Source organism: Drosophila serrata, unplaced genomic scaffold, assembly GCF_035046125.1.
Source record: "Drosophila serrata isolate PLE 108 unplaced genomic scaffold, ASM3504612v1 contig_240, whole genome shotgun sequence".
Classification (NCBI taxonomy): domain Eukaryota; kingdom Metazoa; phylum Arthropoda; class Insecta; order Diptera; family Drosophilidae; genus Drosophila; species Drosophila serrata.
In genome coordinates, this window is record NW_028257138.1 from 10,867,797 (window position 1) to 10,894,433 (window position 26,637).

Here is a 26,637-nt window from a genome sequence, read left to right on the forward strand (position 1 = left end):
TAAAATACAAAACTGGTCTTAAAAATCTATCATATCTCATCTTTATTTATTTAATTTATAATACAATTTCTATATCTAATTTATAAAGATAAAATGTATATATTCTCCCTCTCTATTTATACCATAAATAACTTAATAACTTGTTAACTTTTTATGCCTTTCACCAAGCAAATTATGACTTCATTCACTAAAAAATCCCCTTCCGAAATTAAACATAATTTAGTACAGAAATAAATTGAATTCAATTTTAATTTTCGTCACGTTCTGACCATGTAAATAAAATTCCCGAAAACGTGAAACATTTTCAGGGCCTCGCACACACTCAGTGATTTTTTTGGGGCCAACGGAAATAAGGCATATAATTATGGAATATACATAAATATATATATGTAGGCGGAAATTTCTAGGAAATTTTCCACATTTTATGACAAATGTGTGAGATTTTGCATGGGTATTGCCTGATTACAGGAAGGGAAATGATTATAAATCACTCAAGTGGGATGCCCAATAAATTGGGAACAACTTGCAGATGAAACTCAATGGTGTCGATGATGATGATGATGACGATGACACATTTTGGGCTGGGTGAACGGAAATCAAAAGCCAAACTCAGCAATTAACAATTCATAAGTGTCTGAAGAGGCAGCAGCAGCAGCAGGTTCTGTGTTGGCGTCACTGGGTGTGTGTGTAAATCCATCATTACAGAGTTTTTACTGTCCTCATCCGCATCCCAGTGCTGCTGCCATAAAAGGTTGTGCCCGGCCTGGCCAAGTAATTATATAAGCCCAGTTGCAGGCAATCAAAATGAAATACCAAATACCAAAAGATATATATATATTTTTTACTACTGCCAGCTTTGGCGGTAAAACTCGCGGCATAAATAATCAAGCAAAAGAAAAGGAATTTTCAACAGTTGCTAAAGTTTTCACAGACACAAACACACTCTCGAGGGAAATAATGACATGAAATGCAATCAAAATGAGGGCATTAAGTCATTGAAGTCATGTCTTACACAAAAGGCAGCTCCACACACACACAAAAAACTTTGTCATCTTTTTCCATATTAATTAACAATAAGAAAATGTCTCACAAAAACTGCAAACTTGGTTTATGAAAACTTAAATAATGATTTTCCTTCTCCTAAAGTTGATCTCTTTGTGTGTTCTTTGTTTTCTTTTGTAAATGCATCCCTTGTCTTGCCTTGCTAATTAAAAATACATTTATTTATATTTAAATTAATGTTTAAACAAAGATAAGGTAAAGATAATTTATCTCTCACAAAGGTAAATAAGTAGCTAAACTGAAAAAAGATAAGGTTTGAAGTCATAAAAAAAGGTAAATAGAGGTAGGTCTCAGTGCTAATAAAGATATTTTTTGTACTTCTAGAAATTTCAATCTAAAGTCTCAAACTTTTAATCTATTTCCATCATTAACTTTTAAGTGACAAATCCAAACTCTAATTTGTTGTCTCTTTTATATACTTTTAATTTAAACTTTTAGGTAACAAATTCCACCTCTAATTTGATATATCTTTTCTCTCTACTTAGCCATTGATTTGACACACAATTCCATTTAATTTGGTGGACAAAAAACCTCCAAAACAAATGCCACAAATAAGGCTAAGAAGTGCATTTTCCGCCCACAGAAAAACCTAAAAAAAAAAACTGCAACAAAATTGGTACCGCGAAATTTCGAAAAAGCAAACTCATTTTCTTCATTAACTGAAATTGTTGCAGCACGTTTCGTCCTTTCTCTTTTACACAGGCATACCTCTCTGTCTCTCTCTATTCTTTTCTGGGTCTAACAATAGTTTTTAATGCGCCAAATTAATTTCTATTCTGTAGACCAAAGTTCTTGCCGCCTTCCCTGCGAATTATCCGCACAAACTCTTTCTTTCTTTTCCAACATTTTAGCCATTTCAGTCTCGTTTCAACCTTCTCCCCTGTCGTCTTGACCATATTGGGCTGGCAGCAGCCGGCTTTTGTCCGCTCGGAACTCGTGACTAACATTAATTTGAGCTTGAACTGGCTAAGAACTTCATTCCATTTATAGGAAATAGCTACGATGGTCCCGGCCAGATAAAACAAGAAAAGTATCTTCAATTTCAGCGTGGCTCGGAGATTTATTGCCTCGTTTCGGGCATTTGCCAGATTTTTGTGTGTGTTTGGGCCGAAAATTGTTTCTGCCACTGTTGTTGGTGCTTCCCAATCAAATTCACTGCTCCTCCATCTCAATTATAATTCGATTTTCGCTTTTGTCAAATCGCAAATAAAACGACCCGTTAGCATTTTGATAGATTTTTTCATTTATTGTTTTTTGGTTTCGACAGTGGCTTTTGCCTTTAGGCATTCGAGCATCTCATTAAGTTTTCAGATGACTGCGATTCGATTCGTTTCGAGTTTAAGTTTTTGGCCTGTCCGTGGTTGGGTTTTTATGTCTACGAAATATTTGACATATTTTTGGTGGGGACAAAAGGCTGTTGATTCCGCCAAAGGGGTCGATGAATAAAGTTCAAATTGAGTTATTAAATTGGGCTGGCAATCTCGGGAATGGTATGTTTATGTATATATTTAAGTCTCTTAAGGAAGTTATTTAGTTACAGGTTGAGTTGTAAACCAGCTCATTTTAGTTATATTAATAGAACAAGAAAGAAAAATAATTTTGGGATGGCAAAGTTTTTATAACCTTGCAGTTGCAATTTAAATATAGGATCAAAGCGGAAATCGATCATAACTAAGTTTAAAATAATCACCATTTGTAAATGGACAAAACAAAATTTAAAAAACTCATAACTAAGCTAAAAATGACATAATTTCAATTCGGAAAGCTTTCCAATGCTAGTTTTAATAGATTAATAAATCTACATACTCAATTTATAATTTAAGTAAAATTAAAAAATTGTCAAATTTTTGACAATTTTAACCCCTCATTTTTTCTTGAAAAAAGTTGAAAATTTTCGAAACATTTTTTTCTCAATCAAATTTGGCTAGATCGATTCTGCTGTTAATGCTGATCAAGAATATATATGATTTATGGGGTCGGAAATGACTCCTTAATATCGTTTTAGGCTTCTGACTAAATTTAACATACACTGAAAGGGAATAAAAATTCATAGAGATGAACCTTTAATTTATAATATATTTCCCATGAAAATGTCTCTTTATTTGTATTCCATCTTCTTTTATTGTATATCCACCTTACAAATACTTTATCCATTCATTTCTTAACTCATTCATAGATATTTGTTTTATAATAATAACCACAATCATGGATCACTGATGTAGTTAATTTTTCAATTCTTAAAATAATCCTGCAAACCGCATTTAGCTGCAGATACATGATAATTACGCGCAGGATAAGAGCCAGGACGCGGCCAGGACGTGCAACATTTGTTAATGTAAAATATTATAACACTATGGTTGATAATAAATTGCCTTAATGCTCATAAAGCCAAAACAACAAACCGCACGGCAACAAACAGAATTTATGGCAGAGTAATGGTACAAGTCCACAGGCGTAGAAGGGGAATTTAAAGGGGGGTTCCAGAGGGCGTTGGGGTTGAAAAGTGGCGCAAGTGGCAGCGTTTTTAAAGCAACATTAATCATGGGCTCACGAGAGTGCCTCGCTTTCTCCCCAAGTCTAGTGTGTGTGTGTGTGGGAAATTGGCTTTTCCCTGCCGTTCTTTTTTTTATTTTTTAATAATTTATAAAAGAATTTACGAGGAAAACAGCTGAGGCATAGAAAAATGCGTTAACTACATATACTCGCAGATAGAGGCACATACAAAAATATTCCCATAATTAAATTTGAAGAATGCACAATCAGCAACAATTTTACCAACTCTCTTCCTTCTCTCCTCTCAACTTTTGCAGCAATCCTTGCTGGCAGGACGCATTCCGGTGGCCTCCATGACAGGACCCATTAAGCGTGGACTGCTCTGGCAGCAAAGGGATCGTCTCTTCTCACGCTGGAAGGAACGGTGAGTACACTGAAAGAAATCTATTTAGATTTATTAGGAGTTAGAGATTAGAAAAGAAGGGGTAAATTAAAGGTTTTCCCTTACTAAAAACCAGACTTTTGTATGGGATATATTATATTTAAGCACTTATACAAGTCAATTAAATATTTTTGCTTTCAAATAAATGGTTTCGAAAGCATTTTTGAATAAGAAAGAATAGTACAAATAAAATGTACCCAATTTGAGGCTGTTTTCTATTAAATTTTCTTTAAAATCGTTTCTGTGATCAGTATTTTAAGCTATTAAAGTTCATATATAATATAAATATTTTTAAAATATTAATTTATAAATGTATATAAAAGGTACCAAAAAATTCCTCTGAATTCAAGTGCGGATTGCATAAATGTTAAGCGCTTTTAAATTTACCTCCACCGCAATCTGCATTCTGTGCTTCAACCAGACATGGACAACGCCTCTTTCCCCTCTCCACCTCTCACTAGGAGGGGATTCCCCCTTTTGAAATATGCAAAAATATTTCACAACCACCAAGAGGGGGTTGTTAATTGCAAACAAAAAAAAAAAAGGAAAAGGGGGCATAATTGACAGTGGCTGCATGCTCGTCCTTTAGCCAGATAATGCTAATAGGAGGGAAATCGGGCGAGGAAAAACCAAACCGACAGCTCTTTTGTTCATATATTTTCCAACCCTGTGCTGCATTTAATTGAAATTTAATTATGTTGCAAATGCAATTCGGTGTTTTTGTTTGACTTTCGGCTCTTTTGGCACTTTTGAACCGATAATTACCTTCAACGCTTATCATTTATCGTTGCATTTTTAATTGACACTTAAAGACCAACTAAGCCCGAGGGGGGAACTTTGATGGCTAATATTTACTTTTCATGTTTTGCCAATTATCCAAAATTATCATTTAATAAATGTAAGTAATGAAAATGAATGGAATTTTTTGAGAGTTTTGCCAAACAATTTTAAGACAATTAATTACATTTTTGTCACATGATTTGATTGAAATTTAACAAGGAAAATATTTTAATTAGATAAAGTCATATATGCATGTTTTGTAATGTGTTGTAAAGAGAATTTTATTTTGTTAATGATTTCATAATAATAATCAAAGTTGAAGCACAGAGAACTATCTGCTAATCAATCTAAACTATCTGCTTATCAATGTATAATTTAAAATTGAAAGAAAATTTAAAGTGCAAACCCAAAAACCAATTAATTTAATATAAACAATGAAACAATTATTTTTGAAACCAATGTTTAAGGAGGTTTTGAATAAATTTATCGATATTTTGGCTTTTAACCGTGCTTAACTTATTCAAGAACCGATTTTAATTGAATAAGTACCTTATGAAAAACATTTAAATCTATAAGAAATTTTAGTTAAAATATAAATTCTTTTAATTTTCATTAACCCAATAATTTGTGGAACCCCTGCGGTGTCCACTGATCAATGGCTTGATTCTTCTCCACACCCATTCTGACCAAAATAATTATTTGGTTGCATGCCTTCACCATTTACCAAGCTCAACTAATAACAGAACCGATCATTATCTACCAAGGAAAACCCCTCCTCTTTTCCTTCACGGAGCCACCCACCGAAACAAACCAAGACAGCCACAAAAGCGTTTAACTTTTCCATAGAACCAAACAACAAAACAATTTTCTTTCGCTCAATTTGCTTGACCACGTTAATAAGCAAAACAAAATGAGAACTTCCATCAGGGAAGTAAGTCATTAAGCAATCCAAAAATCTGTAAGCTTGAGAACTTTTTGGATATATTTCTGATTTCTTAAAAATTTATAAAGCTGAGATTTATGTGTAGCGTAAAAAATTCGCCAAACATTAATAAAACCGATTTTCATTGCTGCAAAGCAATAAAATGAAAAAATAATCATATTATTATTATAATCATCGTCTTGAGGAAGTCATAAAGCTTGAGGCTTTGATTTCTTTTACATCTTTTTTTTGCGCATGATTTATGATTTATTAATAACATATCCAAAATGCCATCAAAAGAAGGGGTAAGGGCTGCCTCTAACAATTGATGGCAATTTGTATATTGGAAAGCACTTTTTGATGATTGCCGGTTTTTTTTTTGGCTTTGGAGTGGCTCACTGCGTTGACCTTTAACTGAAGACTCGATATCAGATATTTGTACATAAATTTAAAGGTCAAAACTCGACTGGTGAATGGATTTTGCAGTGACTAAAGCCAATCTCCTCCTTATTTTTTTTGCAGATACTTTGTGCTCACTCGTGACTATTTGCATTGCTTTAAGAGAGCCTCTGGATCGGCCAATGAAAGGGCCTCGGATATGGGACAGTTTATCTTTAAGGTAAGTGAGAAAAGTTTAATAATAAAACATAAAATAATTACCTAAAAAGTTAAGGTTCTTATAAAGATTTCCTATCACTGAAATCTATCTCCCACTTGAGTCTCAAGATAACTCTTTTGTGTTAAATTCTATGGCAGCCAGTGTCACAGATTTATGCTCAGCATTATAAACCAACTCATGACTATATAGATTTCATGAAGGAGGGCTAGGGACACACCTTTAGTGCAACAACAAAAACCAACAAAATATGGCTTATAAATGAAGTCTTTTTCGGTTGACAATGCAATTGACTTTTCAGTTAGATAGATGAAAGATATATACGTCCGTGTAGGGGGTCTCTATTGATAGGCAATCTTCAATTGAAATCCGTCTGGGAGTCTCTCTGTGTTTTTCTTTTTTAAGCTAACAAATCCTGATCGAAGAGGAAAGAAAAACTAAATCCAACTTTGGCTAAGCTCAACTAATTGGCTAAAACTTGCATCTACTGCATGTTAATTTGCCTAACTATTCTCTCCACTCCATTCCACTTCCACAGCTTGGATGTAGTAGGGGACTTCCCCTTCGAGTGCCTTCTCCTCCTCATCTCACACAACTTTGCGAGGAAAAACAAAGCAAATAAGAGAGAGAAATACTAAAGGCAAGCGGACAAATATTGCACACAGGCAGCAACAAAACGCACAAACAGGAACCATTGCAAATAGCAACAACAATTCCGAAAAGCAAAAAAATTAAAGTTTTCAATGGGGAAATAGTCGAAATTTAAATGCTCTATGGGATTTAGTAAAGAAAATAGGGGATTTCTTTGAGAAATGTATTTAAATGCAGAAAATAAATACGGAAATTAAAAATAGTATTCAAAGAACATCCATAAGCGGTTTTTGTTATTTTATTTTAATCTTTATTTTACTTTAAAGCAATAAATATTTGGAAGCCCAAAAGCAGGCAATGCTTTTTGCAGCTGATAACCTGCTTTGTCATGGTCGGGGTCCCACCATAAATAGTCTTCTGAATATGAGCAATATATAATTTAGTTTTACTTAATTTAAGTCTAAGAATTCAAACCATTTCAAACAAAAGTTTTTAAATATATTGCAGTTTTTTGAGGTTTTTAAATACCAAAAAATGTCAGAATAATATATTCCCTCCAAACCAATTTAAATATTTTAAATACATACATTTTCTTTTTAAATGTTCCCTCTTTTACCATTTATTTAAAGCTAACAATAGTCAGAGTATTAAATACACGATTGCCCTGAAATTGTTCATTGCCTCAGCTGATGCTTGCATTTGTTGTTGTCTATGACATTAATGTTTTTTGTAGTTGTTGCTGTTTAAACAAATAAGGAAAATGCACATGAAACTGCTGCTGCAAACGAAAGAGATCATGGGAAAATTACTTTTTATTTTTGTTTTTTTTCCCCGTTTCGTTGAATTAAATTTTATTTTGTTTCCTTTTTTTTTCGTTGGCTAAAATCTCTCTTAAAAGCAGTGTCAATACACACCGGCAGCAGGTTGTTGTTGTTTACAGTTTAATTTTAAATTAAAATACATTTCTTTTTTTTCATCTTCTTTTCTGGCAAATAAAACAAAGTGAAAAACGCTCTCGTTGTTGTGCGGGCAATTTTCCAAAGTAAATAAGCAGAAATGAGGGAAAAAGAAGGGGACACAGACACGGGGAGGGGAAAATAATGACATAGGTGGAACTAAATGCTGAAAAATCGCGCACTGTGCGGAAGATTAACTTATTTAATGCGAGTGAAAACATTTATAAAGAAATTACGAACAGGAATTCGTTGCGGCTAGAAAAAGAATTGGGGAAAAATTGTGATTTTCATTTGAATGAGTTATTTCTGTTATTTTTCCCAGCCATTATTAAATCAAATAAACAGCAAAGTAAAGTAAAGTGCTTGACCTTCGGGCCAAATACATTTTTAACCCAAAAATGGTCAGAAGCGTAGCAAAGACAGGCACCCACACGCGCCTTAGCGGAGATGCCAACCCTGAACGAGTCACTAAACAAAAAAATAAAAAATAAATAAATAAAATGAGAAAATACCTTTGATTTTGAGTCATTAGCAAGGCGGCATTTCATTTGATCACTTTTTATTATTATTATTATTTTTTGCTTTTACTACGATGATTCAATAACTCACCTACACAGTGTAATCACATTAATCAATTAGGCTACAAAGAGAAATAAAAACTGAAGTGAACAAGTCTCTCTGGTCTCTATCTAATTGTTTAATTTGATTTTGCATAAATTTTACCATCATTCCCTTCGCTCTGGCAGAGAGATGAAACGGAAAATACCTGGGGGAAATCAATCGAGCATAATTACAGGTGATGAAAGTTGGATGGAGGCTTTTACTGATACAGATACTTGCAAAGTTTTCCCGGCCTGAGAATATTTTGCAGCTTTGCACTTTGACAGTGATTGAAAGCGATATTGATTTTTTTGGGTTGCAAATTGTGTGGGTGGAAAATGTAGGGGGTTGGAAAATGAGTTGAGCCTGAGGGAATATGCAATTTCCGTCTGTTGAACGTTAATGAGCATTATTAATTGGGTTGCAATGAAGTGCAACTCCAGATACTGAAGCTCAAGTGTTTATTAAGGCTCAATATTAATGATTACAAATTCAAAAGAAAATCAAAGATGAATTTCAAGCATAAATAAATAAAGATAAGAAGGTTTAAGAGTGAATTTTGATTCATAAAAGAACGGATCAAATATTGATTGGAAAAAGATACTAAATAAATAAATCATAAACAGGCCAAAAAAAAGAACTTACTCAATGGCTTACTACACTCCCTAAAATACCCTTTAAAATGAAACCCCCATAAATCAATATTTTAAATTAATTATTATTGATATCTATAGCCCCTATCTGTGTTAATTATATTCAACCTTAAAGCCGCCACGCGTGTAATTTTAATTAGACTTTCCCAAATAATAAAAAATAAAGGTACTGCAATGTTAAATAAAAAATCTGTACCAATGACCAGTGCGTTGAGCTTTTGTGTTAGTTTTGACAGCTAATGCTATTAGCCATGTCAAAATATCAAACGGCAGGCAGCAACAATGGAATTTGTTCATAAAACTCATAAATAACAATAATAAATAATAACAGGCGAGCCGATCAATATCGACCTTGAGTCAATGATTTGTTAACCAAAACGTAAAGCGGAAATTTGGAAAATATATATGTACATAAATAGCCAACGATTGTGGGTTGGCACATATCAGAAAGTGAGGTCAGAGTTGCAAATGGGGGGAAGGGGAGGTCAAAAAGACACAAAAGTTAAGAAAGTTTTGAACGGGAAAAATAAATATTACAAAATCAGACAATAAAATATTGAAAGATACCAATAAATATTGAGCAACATATTGCATTCTCTTTAAAATATACATTTTCATTTATAAATGTCTAAAGCTAAAGACTTTTCTAAATGCTTTCTGCTTGTAATTTTGAATCTTTTTCTTTGGTATCAGTTTGGAATATCATAAATATGTTAATTTGATGTATTTTCTTCTGGTTTACACCCACTCAGAACACTTAGCTTGTAAGACTCCCAGAGAAAGTTTTCCATTTTGATCTTTGAACGCGACAAGAACAAATCTCTTCCCCGATATATTCCATATATCATAAAAAGCGATCGCTTAAAGAACTTAATTATGTTGGCCATTAGATTAAAGAGGGAAAAAAAGAGAGCTCCTGAAATGAAATAAAAATAAAGAAAAAAAGAGAGAAGGGAAAACTTACAGGGGGCCACATAACTTGGCTAATTGCCACACGCTCCTCGGCTTCTGGCTTTGTCTTTCCCCGCCCCTTCCTTCCTTCCTTGCTTGCTACATTCTGGCCAGGGCCTGCTGACATATTTGCCTAATGGCCTCCACATAGTTCTTGGCCATAAGCGAGAGCTCCGATGAATCGGTGGCAAACTTTAAGTTTTTACCCCATAAACAAGGCACGCAAACAAAACAGAAAAAGAAACAGAAATAAGTTCAATAAAAACTTCCGCAATGGTGAAAAAGTTTTTGCGGTTCGCTGCAGGGCTGCCTCCTGGCCTAATGACTTTTAACCGAGTTGCTCAAAATGCCCAAGGAACGAGGCCAGAACCCAGCTCTGTCACTTAATTGGTGCATTATTCAGAAAAAAGTTGTTAGAACTGAAAGTTCTTACACTAAATAAGTGGGCTGCAATTTACTTTAGTTAGTTAAGAAACCAAATGAAGCTTATAATGTTGTAAAGAGATTCATAAACTCTATAGAAATGTATTATTTCTTATATTTTATAACCATTTGTTCTTTGTACAAGAGACCTCTTTCCCACTGCATTTTATTTAATGTTGTTAACCATTCCCTGAGAGCTTAACCTGGTCAAATCTTTTTGTTAAACATTTACATAACCTTTAACTTGATTGTCTAACCAAATTGGCATTGTCTTTTTGTGGTTTTGCCTCAGGTCAAGCTGGTGGATGTGGAGAAGGTGGAGTGGCTGAATCGTCGTTCCTACAGCGCCATTGGTTTACTACTGGGACGCGAGGGTCGCGTTCTCCTCCGCTGTGATGATGGCCTCGAGGATTGGTTCGAGCTTTTGGAGGTAAGTTACTAAAGAAATTTTTAAAGAAAAATCTGTAATTAATAATGTATTCCCCCCTCTCCAGGAGTGCACTATGACCTCTAAGGAGCGACGACGAGCCTTGAAGATCGCCCAGGGACCACGTTCCCGTGCCTCATTGGCTGCCCCCGTTTCCCATGCCTCGTTGCAGTTCCAGCACTTTGGCCTGGGTGGCACTTACTCCAGTGCCTTGGATGACTGGCTGATGACCAATGGCACTGGCGGTGGGCTGGCGCGGCATAAAATTGGTGCTGGCAGTCTTAATGGCTATGCCGGTGCCAATCCCTTCTTGTTCTCCGATTCTGTACCGGATCTGAGTGCCCTGAATAATGAGAATCATAATCATCATTTGAGTGGCATTAGCACGAATCACTCGACGCCTCAGAAGATTCCGCATCATAGCAATGCGAATCTCAGTCGTTACTCCAATGGTTATGTCTCGGCTCAGAATAGTTTTACCCAGGGTGGAGCTCTATATGGTTCGCCAAGAAGGATCTTCATCAATAGTAGCTTTGGATCCAACCAGGTGGTGGATGAGGAGACGGAAGAGTCAGAGGTTCAACTGAGGCGACCAAGGTTGTTCCGGGGAGTGAGTGCCACGCCGGATAATGGCAATGAGCTGGACAGGGATTGGTTGTACAGGAAGCCAAGGGCGCCCACCGATATGAGGCACTCAGGTGGGTTTTTAATTCATATATTATTTAAAAGAGAACATAATCATTAATAAGTATTATTTGTTTTTAGTTCAACCCATGCTGCCTGTTGGCAATAATGGCAGTAATGCCGGCCTGGCCAAAACGGAGCTGGATTGCTCGGCCCATGATAGTGGCCTGGATACACCTCCTTCAACACATCGACCTTCAAGCTACCGGGAGGCAAGTCGGGATAGCACGGAGACCAATGGCAGCTCCTCACGTGGCACACTCCTGAACAATTCCTCCTCGCCGGCAGGCAGTTTTCGGGCCAAGAAATTGAGTAGCCAAGTGACTAATCTCAATCAGCTGAATGCTCTGCATGGTTCACGATACTCTGTGCAGGATCAGCGTATCCTTAAGATGCGTAACAACGAGGAGGAGCGCTGTGCCTCAATCAAAATGGCCAATCGATTGAATCAGAATCATGAGCAGCAGCAGCAGCAGCAGGTGCCACAACAGGTGGCCTCCTATGATCCCAATCAGAATCGTTACTATAAGAATGGCAATGCAACGCCACCAACATCGCTGACACCGCAGCATACGCCACAGCATAAGCTGATGATGATGCATCATGGCAATGGGAATGGCAATGGAGGCACCTTGAATGGCAACAGCAATGGCGGACAGGATAGAATGAATGGTTCGGCCATTTTCAGGGAGCGTTACCAGCATCCGGCTCTGGCAGCCATCATTAATGAAGCCCAGGGCCTAAAGTTTCGAGGTAAGTTGGATGCCTTATATGGCTTTGCCTGCATCACTCATCGTTCATCCGGCATGGTTATGGGTTGGTTATGAAACTAATTGGTTAATGGAGATAATTTAATTTAAATTTTATTTAAATTATTACAGTTTTATTATTAAATTGAGTGAATATTACTTAAAATAGAGATAAGGGAATGTTTTAAGTTGGGCATACTTTTTTAGAATTTTTCTTTTGAATGAAAGTTTACTTTTTTGGAAACTCTATAAACTAGTTTATTACATTTTTATTGAATGGAATGAATAGTACTTAAAATAGAGTTAAGGGAATGTTTTAAGTTGGGCAAACTTTGGTAGAATTTTTCTTTTGAATGAAAGTTTACTTTTTTGGCAACTCTATAAACTTTTGTTTTAGGATAAGTTTAAATTTGAGTAATTACAAAAATTTGTAACCGAAACAAGTTTTATTTTTATCTTATTATTTATTATTTTCTCATTTTTAAATATGTACAAAAAAGTTGTTTTGGATTTAAAACCTCTTAGTACGATTGGAAATTATTTTATTATTGACATTATTATTTTTATATTAATTTTATAGATAAAATAGAATAGGTTTATAAACTTTAGACTATTTTATTTAATTTTTGACTTGAATTAAAACTACTTACGTATTCTTTTTTAAGTTAGTTTATCAGAGTTTTCCTAGCACTTTAAATATTATTTTATAAATTTATTATTTTTATAAATCTTTTGTAATATTTACTTAAATATTAATATTTAGTTGTAATTGTAAATAAACCCCAAAATAAAAAAGAAAAGGCAAAGAAACCAACACCAACTTATCATCCTGCGTTCATTAAATCCATCCTTATTTTTACCTACCAAATGCATAATGTATTTTTTTCCACAATTTTACTTTTGCATGTTTACAAATTTAAAGAAGAGTCTGAAAATATGTGGTAAAAAATCAACAATCAAAAAAAGAAAAGAAAATAAAACCAATCTGTGCATGCAACACAAAGACAACACCGCTGACTTTGGCCACTCCCCATTGTGCATGACAAGATCGGGGAAATATATACATATATGCCAAAAAATGATATGTATTGTGCATGATAAGATCCGGGAAATATATATGCCGAAAAAGAAAAAATATATATATTTAAAGGAGATCCTTATCCCAACTTGTAGAGCGCGCCTATTCGGATAGTCAGCAGCGTCGCCTCAACAATAACAATGGACCGACTCCGCAACCAGCCTCACCCCTCGCCCAGCGCCGGAATAATGCCGGACTTGGTTCCGGAATGGGATCGGGAGTCGGATCGGGGGCCCTCTTTGGCACACCCACGCGTGTATAGCGCCTAAAGGTCTAAAGAATTAATAATCAAATCTAAATTGCGAATCGGAGGAATGATATTAGCTTCCCAAAACTAGTTTAAAATGGATTAATAAGCGGTAAAATTAGTCAACTTTGATGGAAAGATTTTGGAAATTATTTGCATAGTAAATATTAAATACTTCAACGAAGGTAGAGAATAATTATTATATATATGTATGTAGTAGTACTCTTAGTGTGTGTGCTCCAATGTCCAGCTTTATGTAAATGTTTAAATAAAAATATACATTAAAGAAATAAAAAAACACTGTGTTGGGTTTCTTTATAAGGTGGATAAGTAATACTTATGGTATAATTAGTATTACTTTATAATAATCTCTAAAAGGATAAGTAAGGTTATTATTATGTTTTATCATTTAGTGGCATATTTATTTGATACTTCGATTTTAGATTAATTCTACAAACATATATCCAATTGACTTTTTAATTCACTTTATGATACTGAAGAAAATTCCATTAAGGTTATTTAGGTTAATTAAGTTAGGATCTAAACTTTTAAGAGGCTCCTTTAATTTTTAGGCTACATTAAGCCTCTCAATTGTATTAAATATTTATATGCCCTTCTAATGATAATTTATCATAGCTCAGTCAAAAATGCTTTAATTTTTAATCGGAAATCATTTCTATGCTAGTTTTTGTTAGGTTAATAAATCTGCATACTCAATTTAAAATTTTATATAATTTAATTTTTTTACATTTTTAACGATGTAATTGAAAAATTATCATTATTTTTATTTTCAACCGAACATGGCTAGATTGTTTCGGCTTTTAATACTGATTAAAAAAAATATATTTTATAGGGTCGGAAATGATTACTTCACAGCATAATATTAGTCCACCGATTCGCCATGCTCCGACTTGTATACTAGGAAAATTATATAGAAGAATAAATCCATAGTTTCATTCAAATAGCTAAAATTTGTTTCAAAACAAATCTCGCACATCTGTACATATGATTCCCAACTGATTCTGACATCCCCGGAACGAAGTGTCTTCTACCAGCCAAGTTTCAGAAATGTGTTGTGTTACAAAGTTGCAAGTCATTGTTTATTAGTGTTCAAAGTTAGTAACTGATCATACATAATAACTGGTCATAGATACTTACTAGTCAAAGATAATTACAGGTCATAGATACTTAGTGCTCATAGTTACTTAAAGTTCATAAAAACTTACTGATCATAGTTCTATAAATCGTCCGATTGTTCCTATTTCAGATATATATATGTATATATATATATAGTCCACCGATTCGCCATGCTCCGAATTATATACTAGTAAAATTATATAGAAGAAAAACTTCATAGTTTCATTGAAATAGCTTAAATTTCATCCAAAACAAATCTCGCACATCTGTACATATGATTCCCAACTGATTCTGACATCCCCGGAACGAAGTGTCTTCTACCAGCCAAGTTTCAGAAATGTGTTGTGTTACAAAAGTTGCAAGTCATTGTTTATTAGTGTTCAAAGTTAGTAACTGATCATACATAATTACTGGTCATAGATACTTACTAGTCAAAGATAATTACAGGTCATAGATACTTAGTGCTTATAATAACTTACAGTTCATAGAAACTTACTGATCATAGTTAATTACTGGTCATATTTAATTACTGATCATAGTTCTATAAATCGTCCGATTGTTCCTATTTCAGCTATATATATGTATATATATATATAGTCCACCGATTCGCCATGCTCCGAATTATATACTAGTAAAATTATATAGAAGAAAAACTTTATAGTTTCATTGAAATAGCTTAAATTTCATCCAAAACAAATCTCGCACATCTGTGCATATGATTCCCAACTCGTTCTAACATCCCCGTAACGAAGTGACTGCTGCTGGCCAAGTATCAGACATGTGTAGTGTTACAAAAGTTGCAAGTCATTGTTTTTTAGTGTTCAAAGTTAGTAACTGATCATACATAATTACTGGTCATAGATACTTACTAGTCAAAGAAAATTACAGGTCATAGATACTTACTGCTCATAGTTACTTAAAGTTCATAAAATCTTACTGATCATAGTTAATTACTGGTCATATTTAATTACTGATCATAGTTCTATAAATCGTCCGATTGTTCCTATTTCAGCTATATATATGTATATATATATATAGTCCACCGATTCGCCATGCTCCGACTTGTATATTAGTCAAATTATACAGAAGAATAACTCCATAGTTTCATTCAAATAGCTTAAATTAGATTCAAAACAAATCTCGCACATCTGTGCATATAATTCCCAACTCGTTCTAACAGCCCCGGAACGAAGTGTCTTCTACCAGCCAAGTTTCAGAAATGTGTTGTGTTACAAAGTTGCAAGTCATTGTTTATTAGTGTTCAAAGTTAGTAACTGATCATACATAATTACTGGTCATAGATATGTACTTACTGCTCATAGTTGCTTAATGTTCATCGAAACTTACTGATCATAGTTAATTACTGGTCATAGTAACTTGCTGTTGAAAGACACTACTGATACATTTAACAACAATTTATCTGGTAGTTATTATTTACTTAGTAGTATATTATAAAGTATATAATAAGAAAAGGTAGATTTGATTCAAATTAGATAAAAATATATTACAAAAACTATGTTATAAAAACTCATAAAATTAGTCTGTTTTATACTGAAGGTTTTTTCAATTACTGAAAATGTTGGTGTTTATAAAATGTATATTGCACCTTTTATTAAACATTTCTAAACATTTAATAAAATTGACATTAACCAACTTGTTGAATCTGAATTAAAAATAAACCAATAACAATATACAGACTACTTAAATTGGTTTAAATACAGATGCAAATTCCATATTATACAATTTTTACGGCCATGTTTAAAGGATTGAACTAAAGCCTGAAGTTAACCTTATAATAAGATAATCCTTTCCATAAATAAATATAGCTTAGCCTTGGAAAAATGCATCCAGAGAAAAAGCTTTGACCTAATTACTACAAAACTCCGAAAATGCAAAAGGATCAAGCTTAGAAAATTTACCTGAAAGCTTGAAGGATAATTGGCAGTGGTCCTTGCAAAGAAAAGCGACAAAAGCTTTATTTTGCTAAACTTTTCCGCATATCCTTTAGAAGGATGCAACACTGCGGAAAGCTTCTTCATCAGGAAGCTTCCTCGCAAAGAGAGAGTGAGAGAGGACCAAGTGCAACCCTCACAGGATGAACCAGGGAGACGTTCCTCGTTGTGCGGGTGAGGGAATGAAGGCTTTTCGGAGTCAACAATAAAATTTTCAGTCAGCTTTGAGACGCAGCAGCCACAGCAGCAGGCGCTGCAGGAAAAGCGGCCGTTCCACCACAGGAGCAGCATCAGGAGTAGAGAATTTTTTGCCCAAAGGATGCGTAGCCGCACCGAGCTGGTGACCACCACATTTGTGGAGAGCGACGAGGACGATTTCAGTCCGGACGACGATTCCGACTCGGAGGAGGACTGGCGGCCCACCAAAAAGCGTCCGGCCAAAGCAGCTGGCTCTGATGGCGGCAGGAAGCGGAAATCGGCGGCAGCCACGGCAGCCTCAAAGGCCAAACGCCGGATGGCCAAGGTGAGCGACGAGGATTCCGAGAATGACGATGACCTAGAAACGGATCCCAGCGATGATGACTTTGACTATCCATCGGCCAGTACCTCCTCGAAGAAGCCACAAAGTCTGCCTCCGAAAAAGCAGTTCGTTAAGCTAAATCAGCTGGATCTGTTGATAAAGAAATCGGATCTCTTGGATAAAGACTGGTTGAAGAACAATCGCTTGTGTTTGTGGCGCAAAGATGATCAAACGACCCTCCTGCAAAAGTATTTAAGGGTCAAGTCGGGAGCCGAGGAGGAGGAACTGCTGTTTACATCCAGTTCCGTGGTAAGTCAGTTGAATTTTATAGCAATTGGTATAGAAAAACTACTACAAATTGGCTTTTTTAATTACTTACCAGTGTGATAAGACTAAAAAAGGATAAATAGATAAAGAAACCTATCAAAAACTCCCCCAAAATGGCTTCAGTTTAAGGTCAAAGTAATAATAAATGTCCAACATCCTTCTTTTCCCCAAAGTATTCCAGTTGGGATGAACAGCAGACCAGTGATTTCATAGAGGTCAAAGTTAACTGCTTGGATCCCAACAATAGACGCATTAAGCTCCAAGATCTAGAGGCTGTTAAGAAAATTTCCGAAGAGCTGCAATTGGAAAGGGATACAAGCGCAGCATCCGACAAAGAAGATGATGCCGACGAAGGCGACGAGGACAAGCCAAATGATGCTGATTAAAAACTATTAATTATAATACGAAACGATTTAACATTTTCCCCCTAGCAATTAAACACTAAACTAGTTGGCCAAGTTAGGGTTAGACACAAATCAATTTCCTTATAACAGCAGCTATGTGAACACCACTTTAAATTTAATTTAGTAAATTAAAGGAGTCAGAAACAAACCGATAAAATCAAAAGAACTTTGGTGTTTAAATTAAAAAAAAAATACAAAGTTGTATATAAATCGGTTTAATAGAGAAGACTGAACAATTTGCCGCGGTTACCGCCGCCTTTCGCCCTTCACAGTCTTGCGTTTTTCCTTTTTCTCCTCGCGCAACTGCTTCTGCTTTTCCCGGTCATCCCTGTCCTTTTGCTTCTTGGCCGCACTGTCCAGGCGGGCCTGTTCCCGCTTCTCCTTGGCCAAAGCCTGGACATCGGATTTATTGGTGTTCTTTTCAAGGGCTCCGCTATCGTCATCGCTTTCCGAATCGGAATCATCGTTGTCCTTGTTAACCACAGAGGTCTAGAGAAAGGAGAAGTAATTAAACGGAGGAAGATATGTCTTAACTAAGTTCATTTGCCAAGTAATTGGGGATTCAGGCAATAGGCAGGGTAACCAATAAAAGGCAGCTTCTATTGGTAGAATACATGTGCCTTAAAGCACCCAAATTCTTTAAGCAAGCTAAGTTGAATAGTAACCTGTGAGTACTGTGCCAGTATTTGTTGTTTAATGCGTTTCTCCTCCTCTGTATACTCGCGCTCCTTATTGACGGCGGGTTTGAGCTTCTGATTCTCCAGCAGCTTGGCCAGCTGGGCATTCACATCGATGTCCAGACCCTTCTTGGGCGGCTCATCGGTGCTGACATGGCTGCAAAGCCATTTCTGCAGAATGGTGGCCACCAGTTCGTTGATATCCTCCGACTGTGAGTTAAAGAAACATACTCTTAATAAGGTAAATCCTAGAGGAAGCACCTACTTACCCCCGTTTCACTGAGGATTCCCTCAAGGGCCTCCGTCTTCTCCTCTGTGGTCTCATCGCCCTCGAGTATGCCGACGATATACGAGCCGAAAACGTTCTCGTCCGTGTTGAGTTTACGCAGCTGGTCATTTAGCCAGCCCTGGAACTCCTCACTGACACTCATTGTTACTTAAAGTTTACTTATTTAGCATAAATGGAGGGTTTAAACTGGCGAGTTAAGCGGGGAAGTGGTTAATTCAACCGCAAAAGGCAACAGAATTTAATTCGAGATGAGCATGTGGCGCAGTGTTGGTAAATGTGTCAGCGCTAACAGCTGTTGCTCGTGGGGCTGCCAACTTTTGTGAAAAGGAAAGTTTAACAGCAGAAAAATTAACATTTTAAGATGTATATCTATAAGAAATGCATTTTACATTAATCTTAAATACAACTTCTATAGTTTTAGTAACCTGTTTTACATTTTTAAAGGAAATTAATTTCAGAGTTGTAAATAACTTCCAGCTGGCAATGCTTTCCGCTGCACCAGCTGTTCGTGTCAGTGTTGTAAAATACCCGCGTGTCTTTTAGTTGTTTGCCGACCTTAAGAAATCTTTACGCTTTTTGTTACAAATATTAACTTTTGTGTTTGTTAAAAGCTCCGTCAAGTGCAATCGTTGCGTTATTTAAGTCTGTGCAGTTCCGTGAACGTTAAATTCAGACCCGATGGCAGTCGCATTTCAAGTCAATCGCAAATTATAAACAAATTGTTTCGTCGCTGTACGTTCGTTTCGTGTGTGCGTTTTTTACGGGCCCTGTGCGTAATTGTGTGTGAAGCTCCAGTGTCTCAAGGTATTGGTGATTCTTCGTGTTATAATTTGCAGCATGAAAAACAACAACAAAAGCAGCTAAATAACCATAACAATTACAATTACAAAAAAAAAAGCAAGCGCAACAACAACGTCACATGTCGTCGCCTTCGGCTTTTGTTTATTTGTTGCTGGGCGTCGCGTCGGCAGACGCGTTATAAACAAAAAGAAAGAAGTAAAGATACAAGAAGCAAATGAGAAAAAACGCGGCGAAGATTAAATACCCTTCCTTTGCATAGGAAAACAAGAAAAACTCAAATAAAATCTTATTAGATCTATTTAAATTGCTAAAATATTGAAAATTTAATTCTTATGCTTTTGAAACCTATTAATAATGTATTTAAAATGATTTAATGTTTCTTCTGTCCCAATAATGCTCTAACTTTGCTGTATTTCCATTTTTTGTTGCTTCTCTTTCTAGAAACCTTTTCACTGCTTTTCTTATTAAAAAAAATGTCTTAAATTTTTGCTAAAAATGTTAACTAAAATTATGCAAATTAATATGATGATTGCCCTCTCAAAGGTTAAATCTAAAACCATAATACTTTCTGTTAGGGTATAAATATAAAACAACAAAAATAATAAGAAGAAGGAAAACACATACACACAGTCGTGTGCCGTTGGCAACAAGTGGAATATATACAAACAAAATTCATACACTTCTATGCTTATGTGTGTGTGCGGCAAGTGTAATCATAAGACGTCAAAGAAAACCCTAAAACAAATAAAACAAGAGAAAAAAACGTTAGAAACTTAATGGCAGCGACAAGAAATTGCAGTTAAGATACAATTTTCTTCGGTAAGTTTCTTATTAGATTTTATTTATTGGTATTATTTTATAAGAATGTATAAGTCTGACATTTAAAAGGTATTTTGGAATGCCAAATGAAGTGAAACTAAATTTAAAATATTTGTTTTCAATTATATAGTTTCATTTTATCAGTATCAATATCTAAAGTTTTCTTCTTTAATAGTTAAATAAACTCCTAATTTGATAATGAAATGATACAAAATCTTATAGTCACCTGGACAATAAGATTTCAATTAACCAATAATTATGCCATCTGGATATATTTTGGCCTTGCACGGCCTTGATAAGAGTTCAGAAATAACTAATAGTTATTATTATATCAATAGGTCAAATTAAAATAAAGTTATATTCTATTTTGGTGGAAAATAGGTTTATAATTAAACCCAATTAAAAGAAGGTATTCTAATATTAGTCTGAAGCTTGAAACGCATTGAAGGAGTCATTTCCGACCCTATAAATCGTATATATTCTTGATCAGCGACAACAGACGAGTCGATTTAGCCATGTCTGATAGAAAAAAAAAATTTAAAAATTTTTAAAAAATTTTATATGGCTTTACATTGTTAAAATTATGAAAAAAAAAAAATTGATAAAATTAGCATTTTTAACTGAGTATGAAGATGAAAAATTAAAAAATTAAAAAAAAATTAGCAAAGAAAAGCTTTCCAAATTAAAATTAAATAAATTAATAATTAAAATTAGCAATATTAATTTATTTTTTTTTAATATTTTATACATATCATATCATATATTGCTTATAGTCTTATATTTCAAATAAAAAAGCTAATAATTTAAGGGACGACGATTTGTTAACACTTTGGTGACATTAACAGCCCTTGAAGAAGGGTATTACAATAAATTTCATGTTCACGTTAACGTCACTATTAAATACATAAAGTGTATATAATACTTACATTTTTTATATGTTTTAAAATACAATTTATGCAAATATTTAGTACCTAATAAGAAATCCTTGCAATAAGCTGTTGCAAAAACCCAAAAAATGTAAATGTTTTCTTTACCTTAGCATATCAAGATTATTATTTAATAAAATATGTCCACACAAGGACTGCTTATAGAAGACTCCTTTGCCATCTCAGTCTCATATCCTGCATAACCTTGACGTTATCCCCCCAGCTTCTAGCCACCCACAAGCAACGCTTGTTGACTGTTTTTTTAATGGGCCACAACGTAGCAGGGATTGTTTATGTGGCTTGTAAATGTAAATGCGAGTGTTTTACACTTTCCAATCTGTGTGCATATTCAAGTGAGCTTCGTCACAGCTCCCCTGTGCTCCTGTGTGTGTGTGTGTGTGTGTGTGTGTGTGTGTGTGTATGCATAATAAAGGCCATTAAAATTAAGTAATTGACGCAAGTAGACGCGACACCCGTTAAGGGGAAGACGGTGTTGTTAACTGATTCAACCGTTTTTCAGTCACAGAAAGGAAGGAAGGAATGAAGGCAGGCAAGGGGAAAGGTGAAAAGAAAACCGGAAAATGCATACACATATATATTCCGCTCTGTCAAGAAAAATATATATTTAAAGGAAAGGGAGACTAACTTCGAGAGCCAAAGTTTAAATACCCTTGCAACTTGCAATATTATTAGCTCAAAATAAATGCAACCTATCGAATCAATTCTTTAAATTGATATTCATAGATATTTTAATATGACAATTTTGTTCGAAAAATCAATGTTTAAAAAACTCATAACTCAACCAAAAAAGCATTAATTTTAATTCGGAAAGCTTTCCGATGTTAGTTTTTATTAGGTTAATAAATCTGCGTACCTATTTAAAAATTAAATTTTTTGTAAATTTTTCACAATTTTAACTCCTAATATTTTTATGAAAAAAAAAGGAAAAAATTCTGCAAATTTTTATTTTCAACCAGACATAGCTAGATAGATTCGCCTGTTGATGCTGGTTAAGAATATATATGATTTATAAGCTCGGAAATTACTCCTTCACATCTTTACAAGCTTCTGACTGAAATTATAATACCCTGTAAGGGTATAAACAAAAAATAGTATATTGCAGCTTGGTCTACCTTTTCCCCCTCTGAGGGTTTCGTCATTAAATTGGAGACCCATTTAAATTTCAGCAAGCTCATAAAATTCACACGATTCATTGCTTGTTCTTTTGAAGTCACAAACCGTGGTTAATATTACACATTTTAATGAAAGTTAAGGAATAAGAACAAAATAAATAATGATATAAATAAGTTGACTGGAAAATTTATAGGTAAATGATTGATATTTTTATTATAATTAATTATTGTGGGGTATTATAGTTATAAATACAAGAACATTTTCCTTATATTTGAGAAATGTCTAGCTTATAAACCATTTAGTTAATATAATATTATATATATAATAATAAGGATTAGGATATCAGAAATTGAGATAAATTATACATAATAATAACTATTTAAAATATATCTTTTTTAACACTTTCCTATTCCTTATAATATCCATTTTGTATTTTTTCTACCATCTCCACATCTTAATTGTCTTGAAAACCCTTAAAACCACTGTCCTTACTTACCATCTGACTTGGTGGCTTTTGAGTTTTAACTGCTGCTCCTTTCAACAGCCATTTGCCATTGGTCACGCCCTCGCCCATAAAGTTCTCTTCCTGGCCACGTTTTTCTTTTGTTTTTTATGACGGCTTTACTTGATGGCTTTTTGTCCTCTGCCGGTTGCATCACACCACAAATCGTTGACTCTAACTGTGGGAAAGAAGCAAATTGATTTCCATATCATAAACCCCAACCAATCAATTGAAAAACGCAACAAGTCAAAAGCAGAAACAACAAAATAACGTCGCATTGAGACGGGGGGAGAGTCCTTCAAAAAAGGGGGAGTCTATATTTCATATAACAAAATCAATCCAACAATGGGTGGGCGCATTCATTTCGAGAATGCCACGGGGTGCTCCTGAGTACTTTCCTCCATTCTAGTTGGGAATGGAATTTTCCGGGACCACCCATCAAGATGGTTGGAAGGAAAGTGGCTGTGGTCTCCATAATACCCAATCCTTATTACAATGACGTTGAAACATTGTTGAAACATATGTTATCTTTGGGTTTAAACAAACTAGGAGCTAATATATTAATCGTGCTTTTTGGTTTGTTAAATTTATCAAAATAATATTAATTTATTTTTATACAAAATGGCATTTAAAATAACTTTGAAGACCACAAAGGTTTGAAAAAAAAAATAAGTTCAGTTCTTGAAGGTAAACATATTATGAATTTGACTGCTTTAAAAGCTTAAACCTTTTCTTAATCCTTTCTAAAATATCTCTTTAATTTCTATACTCTGTTTCCCTAAAAATTAATCTACAAATTCAAAGAAAATCCCAATTAAATAATCTTTAAGCTTACAAGAAAACTCCTCATATGAAATTCCATTTCATCTCGAGATACCGCTTGGGGTAGCAGCTAAGTAGCTCCCTGTGGCTTGGGTCTAGAAGGATTTCGAAACCCAAACCCATTTACACTCAAGAAAGAGCAGAAAGGACTCTGCCTTGGCTAAACCGTAATGTGATTGAAAAGGCTTCGCTGCCAGTAGGATGCCATGGATGCCATGGCTCCATGGGCGGTTGATGGATTCCATTCATGGTGCCTCGTATCCACTTAACTATTTCGATGAATCGAGGGAGATGCTGTTACTGTTTGCTACTGCTGCTGCCTCTGACATTTTCATTTTGCTACAGTTGGTTCGAGTTTTCCCGCTTTTCCATAGCATTTCTTGTTGCTACATCATTGCCATGTCGTTGACAAATTGTCTTGGCACAGGAATGAGGCAAGAGTGCTGGGCTGAAAATCTTGAGACGACCCTAAATATGTGTGTCAATAAATGTGTGTTAAAAATACCGCTAGAGATGGGTCATGGTGATATATGGCCTAAGTCCTGTTGCGCCCGGAATCCTTCGCAGCTCACAAACAATTTTCAATTAAGCGCACAATCACGATAAATAAATCTCATTGTGCGCAAAAAGCCAGAGTTTCATTCTACACGACAAGTCTTGGCCTTAAGTTGGCTTTTCCTCTTGTACAGCAATTTTCTGCGGTTGGGCGGAAAAGTGCACAATAAAACTCCACCCAGGTAGCGACTTCATCTGCAATCTTTGGTAGCATTTTCCTCTGGCTAACACGCTTTTGCTTCTAGCTGCCAATGCTAATGCTCTTCACGGGTTTATATGGGGAGTTTGGCCAACATGAATCATACAATTAGTTACCGGGTTATGGTGTGAATCGCACATAAATTAATTATATACTTCACAAAGCGCTTAAGCCGTTGCCCCATAGCCATACAGCTTATGATTAGACATTGTTTGCAAATGTACCAAAAAATAAGAAAGGTGAACGGAATTAATATTAAAGAAAAAGCCATTAAATGTCTTAATTGTAGGTAAGGAAATCAGTGGAAATACTATACTTTTTTTGGAAGAGTTTCTCCAATGCAAATTATATATATAGGTAATTAGAGTAAGGTTTTAAAGATATAGAGGTGGAAAACTTTTGAAAAGCTTATCTACAATTATATTTTTAGATTATTTATATTTTAAGAAGCTTGAAAATAAGCTTAATATTTATAGAAAATATGTTTAAATATATACCATTTTCTTATAGTTTTTAGAGGTAAATTTTGTTTGGGTTTTGTAGATGATGAAATGAATTAATTACAGCTTTAAAACCTCTTTATTAAGGCTATGTATAATTTGATTTAATTTGTTTTTGTCACAGTTTAGAACTCTTAAAAAAACGTAGAAATATAATAAATATTTTTAGCTAGAAAATATTACATAAATCATCTATATTTTTATATCTTTAAATAATATAATTAAGTAAGTGAATCCGCAATTCGCATTGCTTTAAGACACTTACTCAACTTGTTTATGTTTCATTTCCTTGCCATAAATTCTGCGGTCGTGAACAGAGTCAAGCATAGAAAAAGAAATTGAGGCATCCTTCAGGTAGTAAACAATATGTTTTTATAATGTTGATATATTTATAATGCTTAAATTGCAATTTACGCTTGACAAGAAAACATATTCTCTAAGCTGAAATATATATTTAGCAAAGTGTGTGGTCAAAATTGACAGAATAAAACCTCAAAATTAGCTAAAGATGAGAAGTATAAAAAGCATATTCAATCAAGCGAAATTTAACAAGATTTCCGTGAACTAAAGTCAGGCTTCTAATGTATAGATGCTTCTCTTCCCCAACCCTCACAAATTAAGAAAAACCCTCACATAAAAAATAAATACGAAATATAATAAAACACACACAGAGAGCCAAACTTGATTTTGCAGGAGGAACAGCATCTCTCATCTAAAGTAAATAATAAATCAGCAAACGAGACTATATATATGAAAATGTCTGAAGCTGTATATAAGCTGAGGCCCCCAATTCGTTGTGAAGATATCCAAACACACAAATATCCATAAGATACGTTGCTGCAAAAGAATCTCTCCTAAAACTTACCCATAGAAGATTTAGTGGCTTCGTCTCTTCTGTGCTTAGGTAGCTCAAAAGGAAGTAAACAGGATTTGAGCTTTACCAGGAATCTTTTTTTTTGTGTTTTTTCCCCTGTTTTCATTGGATTTTGGTATTTTGCTGTGTCTTTAACCTTTCGGGCATTAGGTACAAAATAGTTTGATATCTTTTCGGTGGCTTCCTCTCTCTCAGGTCTCTCCGTTTGTATATTTACTTGAGGAAATTCGATATATTTAAATATGTATATTATTTTATGGGGTCTTTTTTGCTGCTATTGGCGCTCCACGCCCGGGGGTTCTCTTAATAAATTCTGTGAATTTTAATAAATGATAAGACTTGTGTAATTTGAAGACATTGTACATAATTTCGGGTGATTTTTTTTGTTGTTGTTCCTCTTCACTATGTGTGAGAATATTTTAGAAAATTTAATGCATATGGTGTGTGTATATAGAAGTCAGTCACTTGATGCCCTCAGTTCGTAGAATTTTCTCTGAAGTTGAACAAGGGTTTTTTGCAAGTGAG

At 34.7% G+C, this 26,637-nt stretch overlaps 4 protein-coding genes across 13 annotated transcripts in view; 3 read left to right on the forward strand and 1 right to left on the reverse strand.

The window, feature by feature from the left end:
• LOC110183795 (uncharacterized) overlaps positions 1 to 13,972 on the forward strand; it is a 45,770-nt gene extending 31,798 nt beyond the window's left edge. For 4 of the 7 annotated variants that reach the window (XM_086831431.1, XM_086831432.1, XM_086831434.1 and 1 more), the window contains 6 exons: positions 3,873 to 3,979; positions 6,222 to 6,318; positions 10,782 to 10,919; positions 10,984 to 11,614; positions 11,682 to 12,353; positions 13,272 to 13,972. In XM_086831431.1, the coding sequence (XP_086687557.1) occupies positions 3,873 to 3,979; positions 6,222 to 6,318; positions 10,782 to 10,919; positions 10,984 to 11,614; positions 11,682 to 12,353; positions 13,272 to 13,294 (1,668 nt within the window). In that variant the 3' untranslated portion in view covers positions 13,295 to 13,972. The remainder of the gene's footprint in view (positions 1 to 3,872; positions 3,980 to 6,221; positions 6,319 to 10,781; positions 10,920 to 10,983; positions 11,615 to 11,681; positions 12,354 to 13,271) is intronic. The other 3 variants (XM_020952150.2, XM_086831430.1, XM_086831433.1) reach the window with 1 other exon arrangement.
• Positions 13,973 to 16,888: 2,916 nt separating this feature from the next.
• On the forward strand, positions 16,889 to 18,177 carry LOC110183772 (uncharacterized). Its single transcript, XM_020952129.2, has 2 exons — positions 16,889 to 17,592; positions 17,784 to 18,177. The coding sequence occupies exons 1-2, from the start codon at positions 17,083 to 17,085 to the stop codon at positions 17,994 to 17,996; spliced, it is 723 nt and encodes a 240-aa protein (XP_020807788.1). The 5' UTR covers positions 16,889 to 17,082; the 3' UTR covers positions 17,997 to 18,177.
• Positions 18,091 to 19,270, reverse strand: LOC110183773 (coiled-coil domain-containing protein 43). The gene is made up of 3 exons (XM_020952130.2): positions 18,961 to 19,270; positions 18,680 to 18,901; positions 18,091 to 18,503 (listed from the first exon to the last, which is right to left on the reverse strand). The coding sequence occupies exons 1-3, from the start codon at positions 19,120 to 19,122 to the stop codon at positions 18,261 to 18,263; spliced, it is 627 nt and encodes a 208-aa protein (XP_020807789.1). The 5' UTR covers positions 19,123 to 19,270; the 3' UTR covers positions 18,091 to 18,260.
• Positions 19,271 to 19,488: 218 nt separating this feature from the next.
• Positions 19,489 to 26,637, forward strand: part of tai (basic helix-loop-helix family member taiman) — a 106,658-nt gene continuing 99,509 nt past the window's right edge. For 2 of the 4 annotated variants that reach the window (XM_020952164.2, XM_086831437.1), the window contains exons 1-2: positions 19,491 to 19,784; positions 20,223 to 20,600. The gene's annotated coding sequence lies outside the window, so the exon portion shown is untranslated. Of the gene's footprint in view, positions 19,785 to 20,222; positions 20,601 to 26,637 lie in introns of all 4 variants that reach the window. The other 2 variants (XM_086831438.1, XM_086831439.1) reach the window with 2 other exon arrangements.

Coding starts and splice junctions, on each gene's coding strand:
- LOC110183772 (XM_020952129.2), top strand. CDS start 17,083: ATGCGTAGCCGCACCGAGCTGGTGACCACCACATTTGTGGAGAGCGAC. Junction 17,593..17,783: donor TGTTTACATCCAGTTCCGTG/GTAAGTCAGTTG, acceptor TTTTCCCCAAAG/TATTCCAGTTGGGATGAACA.
- LOC110183773 (XM_020952130.2), bottom strand. CDS start 19,122: ATGAGTGTCAGTGAGGAGTTCCAGGGCTGGCTAAATGACCAGCTGCGT. Junction 18,902..18,960: donor GAATCCTCAGTGAAACGGGG/GTAAGTAGGTGC, acceptor TTTAACTCACAG/TCGGAGGATATCAACGAACT. Junction 18,504..18,679: donor TACTGGCACAGTACTCACAG/GTTACTATTCAA, acceptor TCCTTTCTCTAG/ACCTCTGTGGTTAACAAGGA.